The following is an 11,422-nucleotide window of genomic DNA, read 5'->3' on the forward strand; positions in this document are numbered from 1 at the left end:
TCATAAAAAAAAATCTGTTCGAATAAATTCTTGTACTTCAGTTGGCTGTGCAAATTGTTCATCGTTCTACCAAGCATTTTTTGGTTCATCAGAAACTTATTTTTAGAATGTGAATTTTCTCAGTAATTAAAATAACCAACTGATTGAAATATCAAAAATAAACAGAGAAATTGAATATTTTTTGTTCCAAATCTAGCATTTAGGTTATTGTTGATCAAGACAAAATATAGTTGAACAATGAGCATCATTACTAAACATGGAGGGTAATATTTTTAATTCAATTGAAAAGCAACTTGATTCATACACCAAAGGGGTTTTGACCAGTAATAGGTGGTCAAAACTGCCCGGTTTAAACCAGGTTTTAACTGGTTTTAACCGGACGGTTTAAACTGCCCCGGTTTAAACCGATCAACCCAGTTCTGATGTGAATACTCAGCAAATTTTCTTACCATCTGCTTAATTTTAACTAGTTGAAAAAAAATTGCAACTACTTCAAACAATCAAAAAATTACTAATTACTCCGATTTACATGTAGTTATGCTTTCAGATTGCTGATCACATTTTAATTCATGCTTTAAACTTTTCTGTTTTCATGATCTGATTTAGTTTATTGTATGTTGCAGAAATATAGAATCTTGCAAACTTAAGTTACCATTATGGGGAAGTTTTGGTTCAATAAAGGAATGGCATGTCTGCCTATTTTTCTGGTAATATGGACCTATCTGACATTTACAATTTCTTACATCATTGCTGTGGGTAGAGGAGATGTTGATCCTGGGTTTCCTTACATTTCTGACACTGGGGCACGCAAACCAGAGAGTTCAATTTTTGGTCAAATGTTGAACATTTCTGCTGTGGCTGGTAAGTGCAGTTTTATATTTGTTTAATTTTGTTTTCTACTATCTGGTGATTTGTGGCTTTTTTTTCGTGTAGTGCCTGTTCCATCCTAGGCGTTCAATTCATCCATATTTCTTTCCATTTATCCCGCTATTTAACTGTATTAAAAATTGGCTTAGTGAGGTGATAAACTAGGCTTTCTTTGTTATTATTTTAATGTAAATATGCACGTGGCACCGTGCAGGCCTCTTAGTAAGTTTCTTTTTTTCCCAGCCACCAAGCATGGCCTACTAAAGCTTTTTCTCGGCGGTCATATTCTCGCTTCCGGCAGCCAACACAAAAGTCCATTAAAAACTTGCTTTTCTAAAAATTTGTCAATTGATATCGGGTTTTTGCGTTCACTCAGGTAAAACAATGCAAACAAGGCCCTGAAGCATATTTTCAGATGTATTTAAATGCACTGCTTTCCAAGTAGATGCAGTGTAGAGCTTAGTCTTCGAGTTTCTATAAGTCGACGCTTAGAGACTTTTGGTGAAACTTTTTTTCAGCAATATTTCTCATTGGCGTGTGAGAGCTTTTGCCTTGTTAATGGAAAAAAATTGTGGATGCGAGTGAAGAGGAAAAAGTTTCAAATACCATTTACCAACAGAGTGGAGAAATGTTGGCTTGTGGAAACCGGTGATCAAACCATTTACCGGTGCGATAGTTTTGGAGGCCATTCAACAACTTCTTGGCACCCATGGCCGCCGGGAGCTTAGAGACCTGTATGACTGTGTGTATCCCTAATTTAGGGTCAAGGAACTTAAAACTGAGATTTTAAAGGACCTAAGAAAGTCTATTTATTAGTTATTATTTAGTCTATTATTATTTATTATTAGTTAGTTATTATTATTAGTTAGTCTATTATCTATTTATTATTTCAAATAACAGGCTTTGCACAAGACAGATTCCTTGGATCATTTTTGAAATAAATTTATATCTTTCATTAGAGTTGTTAGATTGCTTATTTTAAAAACGTTTTTTTTTGCAATTGCATTGTTGTAAACTTTACACATGTTGGACTGGCATGATCATTGTATATCAATTAATAAAATACACTGTTCTAATGTTCTGTTGTAAGTTGCAACTAACCAGTCACAATATAAAAATACACTTCTCTTAAAAGATTATGGCCTGATATGAACATACAACAAACTGAAAATAGCCTATATTAGTCATGCGGCAATCTTGCTGATGATAAAATGACAACACCAAAAGTTTGTGGTCTGTGATTTCAGATGGAAATGAAAAGGTGACAAACATCGTTACTGACTTACAATACTCATATTGTTTTGTTTTTGTTTTTTTTGCGTGTTTAGTAGTAAAAATGAGTCTCTAACAAGTCAGCAGTTGTGAACTGAGTAAATGACAGTTGAGCAAGTGACAACTGAGAAGCAACATTTCAGCAAGTGGCCGAAGTTGGCAAATAATAAACCTGAGCAAGCTGAAGCTTGGCATGTCACAAGTCAGCAAAATCAGTTTAGCAAGCGATGACTAAGAAAGTCCGAACTGAGCAGTGAGCAGGTAAATCTCATTTGCTGACTTGGCAGTAGCTGAAATGTGCTTGCTGAGTTGTCGCGTGCCGAGTGGTCTGACGACCAAGTATACAGTATATGTCTGATGCAGATAAATAAAAAATTACATTTCAGCGTTTGCTTGCCTTTATGTACGATACAAGCAGGTCACTGGATATCTCAACCAACTTGACAATACGACGTTTGCACGACTGAATTGTTTAAACAAAGTTGGTCTTTTCCTTGGCTTGATCATATGTCTGGGTGTATCCTTGGTCGCTAACTTTCAGGTTGGTAAAATATGCTTAGAAAAACATTTATAATTTAATTTCAATATTTTGGTTTTTTCATATTGTTGAACACTTGTCTCTCAGTCGTCTCAGCACGGGCGTATGACTTTCCGCTTACCTATGCAACAATGGGGTATGGCACATATATACCTTTTTTATTTGAATCTGGCTTTGAGGAACAGACTAAAGACCGTATCATCTGCGACTCTCTTTCGCTTACCAAATGGACCAGAAAGTTTGCATGTCGTGGATGACCAGACCAAGGAGTCACTGTTCTCCAGTAGCCTCTCAGGGCACTCCACGGAACATCGCCAAATATGGGGTGATTATAGGATAGACCATCTGGCCTAATGGCATATACAGAACATACCGTATGGATTTAAAGGATATACAGAAAAATCTGTATTTTTTGTCATGTATGATGCTTTTTAATATTTTCATGTGGTTATGTTTTTGTCTTTTATTTTGTAACAAATGTTCTTCGCTTCAATTAAAGTGTGTATTATTTTCCAGGAGACCAGTGTTTTAGCTGTGCATCTTACTGGTGCCTTAATGGCTTTTGGTGTAGGAACACTGTACGAATTTCTCCAGACGTACATAACGTATAAAATGTACCCTGAGGTGAATGGGAAGTACATTTTTCATGTACGCCTCGCCATATCCCTTGCTAGTCTTATGTTTATTCTTGGAGGTAAGAGCATATCCAGCTGTTCAAATGACTTTGCGAAATCTTGTTATGGAAGATATTTCGTAACTCATTGTATCTTTTCAGGTTTTATCGCTGAGGTATTCACTACTCAAGTCAATGAAAACTCAACCGTAAAATTTCATTGGAAACCCAGTGATCCGGTAAGATGCCAGCCGTTTGATAGTTACTGCCAAGTTTTATTTATGTGACATAGGACTTTCCTTGAATCCTTGTATTTGTAGCTTTTGATGCATTTACTTAGGTGTACGTGCTCTTGCAGTGTGCTTAACAGCATCATGATGAAGTATTGTACCAACACATCAGTTTTAAAAGAAAATTTATAAGAAATTTCAAGGTTGTTTCAAAAACTTTTGATTGCCGTCAAAATCTTTTTAATTTAAAAGATGTGTGAGTGTAAAGCTCCAAGTTACTTGACGAAAGTCACAAGCAATCGTTGCATTTTAATATCACAGTGAGAATTTCAGCCATCTTTTTACCATAGCCTCTTTTTACTCGTTTCAGGGATATGGTGGTCATCTTGCAAGTACAATACTCGAATGGTGCTTGGCATCGTCGTTTCTTGCTTATTTCTACACTTTCATTCGAGACTTTCAACAAATCACCCTCAAGCCAAACATGCATCTTCATCAGGACACACTTTACCATCAGGAAGGCGAACAACTTCATGATGAACTTGATGATGGAGATGCGATGGCTTATACCGCCAGCAAATGAACGAACCACCAGAAAGCGTGAAGACAGAAGCAAGATTAGTGGGGTGTAGTAACAAAGCAACGTGTCTACCCAGTCAGTTTTATTTACACAGTGTTTTAGCAATTCCGTATTCATCCTTTTCCAGTTTCATTTTTGTTTGACGATGACCAATGACCATCTTCGAGTAGCAGGTTTTATTAACTTGAGAATTTTCGGCCGCTTTTACTTAGGTGGGGGGGTTACGTCATCCATTTCGTTTTTTGTACAATCGTGTTTCAAATCACCACCGCACCCTTCAGCCAGCAAATCAACCGTTTTTTACATTACTTCAACGTTTGCAGATGTGGAATCAACGTAAAAAACGGTTGGATTGCTTTCTGGGCTTCAGCTACTGGGACTGCGGTGTAAATTTTGTTTGGAGATATGCGCAGCTCTTAAAACAAGCAAAATTCATATGGTCCCTATGACAACGACCACGAAACGCTTTATATCGTCGTATCTACACTACAGCCATGCACTTTTCAATACATATTTAATATGTTAGCTTCGTACTTTCGCAAGTGCTCTTTAAACTTCTCTTCCGAAACCCCGCATAGTAATCTTGTTTCCTCAAGCAGTCTCGTTTTTAAGTAGTTTGTATTGTAGTTACAATTCGTGTAAATAACGTCGATTTTACGTTGCAAGCTCAATTGTGATATACTTTAATTTTTACATTTAAAATGCAACTGTGTTTTAATCAAGCTAATGGCCTTGTTTGCAAGAATACTTATCATGTTTACCAAATCACGTTAGCTTCCTTGACTCAAATGACACTACACAGTTCACTTGGTTACGAAACAAGATGACTACTCAAGACTTGACTAGGTTAGAAACTCATTGACTGTCGTTTTTCACTCTTTGATTTTTGTAGTCGGTGAAGCTCATCATTTTGTTTCTTGTGTGTTCAAATCTTGATCCTTTAGAAACATAGTTTTATTAATATTAGTTACAGTAATATAAAAGTCCAATTTTGAAATATTTTTTATTAATCACGTCTTCTAACGATTGAACATTGATACGATTTGATTAATTTGGTAAATCGCTAGGTGTGCTAACCCTAATTTGTTTCATGCCGTCATAACAACAACCTGTTTTGGTAGAATAACACTGGTCTACACGATTTTTGCTCTGTGAACTTTGAAAACTGATTTAGAGTAATTTTGGGGTGCTGAATCCGAATATGACCTCAGATTTATGCTATCACGTCAGGTTTGTGAGATATGATAACAGCATATTGTTTCTTTTGTCAAAAGTGGAAGATTTGACGTTGCGTTTATTGCACATACACATTGTGCAAGATCCAGAAATCCAGGCCATGTGGTGCATAAGTAGCTGAAATACACCTACCAATTATAATTTTGATACCAATTTGTTTTCTAAGCAACATTATTAACAAGGCAGTAATAACAAGCTAAAAGGGAGGCTATAAGTGTAACTGACCCCCTCCCCCCGTCAATGTTTTGCATGAAACCACAAAGATTTAAGCAAGCCTATGGCAATGCTTGTTCAGTAACCATATTTAGGCTGTTTTGGCCTGTCTAACACTAACCTTTCGTAACAGCACTGCATATGTTGGTGGTAAACGCAACGCCAAATCTTTCACTTTTGACGAAAGTAGCAATTTGTTGTTATCATATTTCACAAACCTGACGTGATAGGATAAATCTGAGGTCAGATTCGGATTCAGCACTCCAAAATTACTCTAAATCAGTTTTCAAAGTTCATGGAGCAAAAAAAAATTCTTTTTTTGTAGACCAGTGTAATCGTTTCACAATTCCAAATACTGTAATTCAAACACACGGCTTGCGCGAGTCAGAACAGGGTCGATCACTCCACTGGATACAGTTGAGATGCACTCCCCTGTGTTAGATGGTATTCCACTTGTCAAAGAATGGCTAGAGATATTTGTCGAATGCTAATATTCTCCATGTATTGATGAACGTGTGAGTTATGTTGTTTTATGACGTTGTTTTATGCGTATGTCATGTCTTGTTTTAGTAAACATTATGCAAATACGATTTCAAACTAACTTTAGTGTTCTTAAAGAAAATTTGAGAGGTTCTAAGCAGGCAATCTTTTCTGACAATTTTCATCGCATTTGATTAACTCAGCCGTAGGCCTAAGCATTTTTCTGTTTACTATCAGCATTAGTTTTGGCGGGGTACTTTTAGACCCGGGAACTGGAAGAAACCACCTCGTACTTTGGGTATAATGCGTTTTTCTCAGAAGTTCTCTCTGGCTATCAGCACCATGCTATTGTAATGCTTGTCGGCTTGACACATACGGTACCTTGGATGCTAAGACCATGTGAAAATGGCTTCCAAAACTGGTGAAGGCGCTTTTGAAAAATCACGCTAAGCTTGACAAAATCAGAAACTCAGCCAGTTGCGTTTCGGTGGAATTTGCATGCGTGGAGAATTCGTATCAGCCAATTAAAACGAAAGTCCAACACTCGGGTTGGAAAACTAATGAACCGACTTTATCAACAAAAGATAGAGCTACAATGGGGGGAGTTGCTGGGAAAATCACTGCTGATCAGTCATCACTCTCTTGAAAAACTACCATATTTTATTAATGCAAAGAAATTTATTTTCACACGAGTCAGTTCAATCATATATAGCTAAAAATCGATTTCGATCAGCTACTGCTAGAATAGATCATCTCCAGTTAAGCTTGAATTCAAATAGACATTTATTAATTGACTAGTGAGTGGAAGCTCGTGAGAAGTGGCTCGTGGAAGCCTTTCGGACTCAAATTAATCGTAGATTGTTTAATAAACTTTCAACTCGACGAAAATGTAAAGGCCATCCGAATGCCATTTTACACTGAAAAACTGAGAAAGCGTTGTCTTATCTCGTGTTTTTAAACAAAACCATCTTAAACGCAAACACATCATAGGCCTATAATGTCACACACAACAAATATAATGACGCAAAACGTTAGCATAATTTAATCGTTTATAAGCTACTTAGCATATGCACTACTTAGGGAACGTTCAAATATTACGTAACGCCTTCGAGGGGGAGGGGGGGGTTTATGCAAAGCGTTACGTTAGCGTCACATCGGGGGGAGGGGGTTCAAGCAAAACGTTACGTAACGCTTTCGAGTACGGAATGGTAGTTTTTTGTGCTGAATTCGTAGTGAAAAAGCGTTACATGGGGGAGGGGGGGATTGAAAAAAGCGTTACGTTGGCGTTACATGGGGGAGGGGAGGGTCAAAAATTCGGAAAAAAAAGCGTTACGTAATATTTGAACGTTCCCTTATGCTAATTATTAAGCAGATCTGGAACGACGTAGGCTAACACTAATAATATTCATCGACGTTTCACGTTTGTTTTGTATAAATTTGCTTGCACGCCTCCCTAAACAAGCCCGGATTTAAGGGGAGCAGTTGCCCCGGGCCCCCCGACTTTTGAAGGCCCCCCTATGTGGAAAAAAATGTGATCTTGTGTTATTTTTTCCTTTTGGCGTTTAAAGTTTCTGCAAAATGCTGTGCAGTGCTGGACTGATGCTACTGTAGACGTAGAGATGGTCTTTCGCGCCGTAGGCTTGAAAACATTTTTTGCACGGGGGCCCCCCGATCTAAAAGTGCCCCGGGCCTCCCATCAGCTAAATCCGGCCCTGTCCCTAAAAGCAAGTTTCAAAATTTTCTTCCTGTTAAAATTCCTTACATAGGCCTGAAAACTCACAGATTCACAATTGATTCTCTGCAGTTCCGTTGAAGATCGATGTGTTGAAAGGTTTGACGAGAGTCGTGAAGCAACCGCCCCGATAACTCAGTGGCGCGTGACTTCGTGTACAAAGAAGCTTCAAGATCAAGCGGTGCGGGTTCGACTCTTGTGGTGTGCGCTTGAGCAACGCATTCTAAGGACAGCTCTCCATTCAGCGGCACCTAGTGATTGGAATAATTCCCCCGTCAACAATTGGAAACTTCACTCTGTCAATCTCGGTAACTGGCCCTGCTTTAAGAGCCTCTACAAGTAGGCCTATGCGAAACTACCAGAAATAACCTATTGTGGAGGAGGGTCGCTAGTCCTCACACCCGTTGGTCGACGTTGCCTTTTTTTTTTTTTTCGACGTTGCCTTACATGCGAGAATGGGAGCTCCCGATGTTGGGTTAGTGCATTGCTTGTGAAATAATGGAGTGTTAATATTTTAACCTAATTTATCCTTTGTAAGAACGGGCACCGCAAATTTTGCTTGTGATTGGTGAGATATCACGCGACATGTCGCGCTAAGGGGCCCGGTAGCAACATCTGCACCGGGGCCCGGCAGGGCTCTTGGAGGCCCTGACTGTAACAACATTCCTCATAGCACATGACTAAGGAACAGTGTTCCGAAAGCTCGTGCAAACCGCTATTACCACAGCGAACTCGCAGCATCAGGCAAAAGCAGGTCGCCATAAACAAAGCAATTTTTAGCGAAAATTAATTTTCAGCGTTGGGGGAAGGGGGGCTTTGAACGGAAATTTCTGTTACAATATACTGTTGTAGCCTATCCTAAAATCAAGATTCAAGTTGAATTTGAAAAAAAATACGATTAAGTTTGAAGTCATTTAACCTTAGGCCTAGGCTATTAAATTATAGTTTATATAGTTTCTAAGAGAAAACTATCCGTGAACCTAGAAAAAAGACGAGTAATCGACCACTAGCCTACCAGAAGACAGCAATGTGGAAAAAGTTAGCCTACATTGAAACTTTAAATTGTCCAAGTTATCTTCTGTTCCACAGTCAAATGATATAAGTTAGCTACATATTTTACACAGAAGCATCGACAGGGGTCCTGGGGGTTGGCTACTTTTAGACCCGTGGATGATTTTAGCGGCCTGGATTTTTTTCAAGAGACCAAAGATAACACCTCCTATTCCATGTAGTTGTATTTTTTCTTTGAAGGTCTCTTGTTTGTTGGTACCCGGGCTGCGAAATTTTTTCCCACAAACTTTCTGTCTCATTTAGGGGAGAACCTCCATCAATGGGACAAAGTTTGCGTTTTGCTAATTTTTTTTAATTTTGTAACGAAATGCACTGCTTTTTTTACAACACTAATGCCAATGCATTTTTTTTCAAATAACACTTCGTTTGATTTCATTATCTCCAGTGGTTTAGAAATAACGCGCAGTTTTTTAAGGTTACTCAAAACGTCCCATTGTTGAATCTGGCTCCTCCATTGGGACAGGCAATTTCTAACAATGGGACACAATTTATTATCTGTGTAAATGCATATTATAAACTTGATATTCACTTTGTTATAGATTATATTTACTGTAGTGCATTATTAAAGTTTTCTAAATTTTTCTCAACTTCATCATTAAAAATCTTTTTGACACCATAATGAAGTTGAAAACTTAGATTGCTTTTAAGATCATTATTTGCTTGGGCTCTTTTGTGTGTGTCAACCCAGCTTTTCAATATTTGGCTTGGTATGTCAAATTCTCTTGCTACAGGTCTATTTTTTCCGGTTTGTATTGCTTTTTCAACAGCAGTTTTCATAGTTAAAGGATCTGTGTTTCCCTTTTTACGAATAAGTCGAGTTGATTTACAGTGTCCCATTGATGGGCAAGACCTGCCGTCCCATTGTAAGATGCCATCCGCAAATGCAAAAAAAATCAGCTAATTTCTTAAAGACTACTTCACTGACAACAACGTTTTGTCCTAAGAACTGCCAGACATATAGACTATGCTACCATGCTTTTTCAACCTGCTTCGCCAAGTAGCCTATGTACAAAAATATCTTCAAGACAAGTGACCTATCTTTTTTTACTTTGGGTATCAAAAAACACACTTTCTTTAACAAACCAGCCATGCATTCAAATTGAAGGATCCCACTGTTGGTACAAGCGAAAGACTACATGGCGAATTGAAATTCGTCATATACGTTGTGCTCGCTTGATCAACCAAGCGTGGGAGACCAAGTGTCCCATTGTAAAATCGTCCCAATGATATAGGTTCTCCCCTACATATTTTGGCAAGTGTTGCCATTATTGGTTATCGCATGCGGTAAATGTATCTGTTGGTTACTTCGCATAGAGTTTGTATTAATACCGTGTGAATGCAAGCATTTTTTCGTTGGCATGTTTAGTTCAGTGGTTTCATCTTGTGCCTAATGTCCGTGAGAACAACGGTTCGACGCGCATCGAAGTCAATTGTTTTTACCACACGCGGTAAACAATAATCGCTACATTTACAGAAATATGCAAATGAGATAGAAAGTTCGTGGGAAAAAATTTCGCACCCGGGCTTCTCATCTGTGCAGATTGACAGCGGTCAAAGCTGGGACAAGCGAAATAATGCATCCTTCAATATAAGTTAAAGCAGGTTTGTAAGAAATGCTTTTTTGTATTTGTAGCTTTCAAATTAACACAAATCGAAACCGATATAGGCTGCAGTATTTTTATTGATTCAATATCACATGGCGAGAAAAAATAAAATCGTGGTTTCCATTAAATTTTGTTTGGAGGTTAATATAATTAATATGCTGATGAGTGTAGTTTAACAGATCCATCATAATCAGTTGCATAAAATCCACAAGGCAAACAATACACGATAATATCATTTCATCTTGTAAAGTTTAATCAATTTTCAGTAGCAAATCGAGAGGGTCATAGTGCCCAACTACTTTTCCAATAAACTTTATTTTTGTTTTATTACTAGACACATTCAAATGGTGACTGACAAACTACCCCGGAGGCATAACTGTGTGTGAGAAGGAGGGTTGCAATTTTTTTTACCTCAATATAAAATTCCTCGCATAGCTCTGTTGAAATAAACCATCACTGTGATATAAACATAGGCAGAAAGGTGGAGGAGCGTGGCTTATTGCCTGCAATAAGTTTAGTCTGTAGCGTAGCCTACATCTGCTCAAGATGTTTGTCAAAATATAGCTTAGCAAAGCATCAAAATATTCCATCCCAGTGTGAATCAAAAACTCCCCTAGAATTGACATAAGCCTTCTTTCTCATTGTACAATGCAATAGGACTTTGTGAAAACAACGGTTGTATAGAATTCTACGTAAACAGGTTTAGGTTGTTAAAACTTTTTGTTAAATTTCGGTTGTTCCTTTCACAGATGAGCCAAACACATTTATTTTCAGGCTATAACATAGTTGGCTACAGCCCAACTATAACACCGTTGCTCCTAAAAGTATTTGTACGCAAATTGAATGCGAAGACGGTCTTCCAATCAGAAATGCAGTTAAGAGCACCTGCTTCGGATGTGACATCAAGCAACGACGTAGGCTACTGGTTATCTCAAGACAAGCAAATAGTCTTCTCTGCAGCTGTCTGTTATGATATTGGCCAGTGC

At 38.0% G+C, this 11,422-nt stretch overlaps 1 protein-coding gene across 2 annotated transcripts; it reads left to right on the forward strand.

The window, feature by feature from the left end:
• The first annotated feature begins 628 nt into the window (after nt 1-628).
• LOC145784282 (DNA damage-regulated autophagy modulator protein 2-like) lies at nt 629-6,144 on the forward strand. 2 transcript variants are annotated; one of them, XM_082596073.1, is made up of 5 exons: nt 629-861; nt 2,526-2,680; nt 3,194-3,371; nt 3,453-3,529; nt 3,891-6,144. In XM_082596073.1, exons 1-5 carry the CDS (start codon nt 657-659, stop codon nt 4,101-4,103), a joined length of 828 nt encoding a protein of 275 aa, XP_082452199.1. In that variant the 5' UTR covers nt 629-656; the 3' UTR covers nt 4,104-6,144. The 2 variants fall into 2 exon arrangements, with proteins under 2 accessions (XP_082452199.1, XP_082452200.1); XM_082596074.1 differs by lacking the exons at nt 629-861; nt 2,526-2,680 and adding an exon at nt 2,831-3,002.
• Nucleotides 6,145-11,422: the final 5,278 nt, after the last annotated feature.

This window comes from Aplidium turbinatum, chromosome 15 (genome assembly GCF_918807975.1).
Source record: "Aplidium turbinatum chromosome 15, kaAplTurb1.1, whole genome shotgun sequence".
NCBI classification, from domain to species: Eukaryota; Metazoa; Chordata; class Ascidiacea; order Aplousobranchia; family Polyclinidae; genus Aplidium; species Aplidium turbinatum.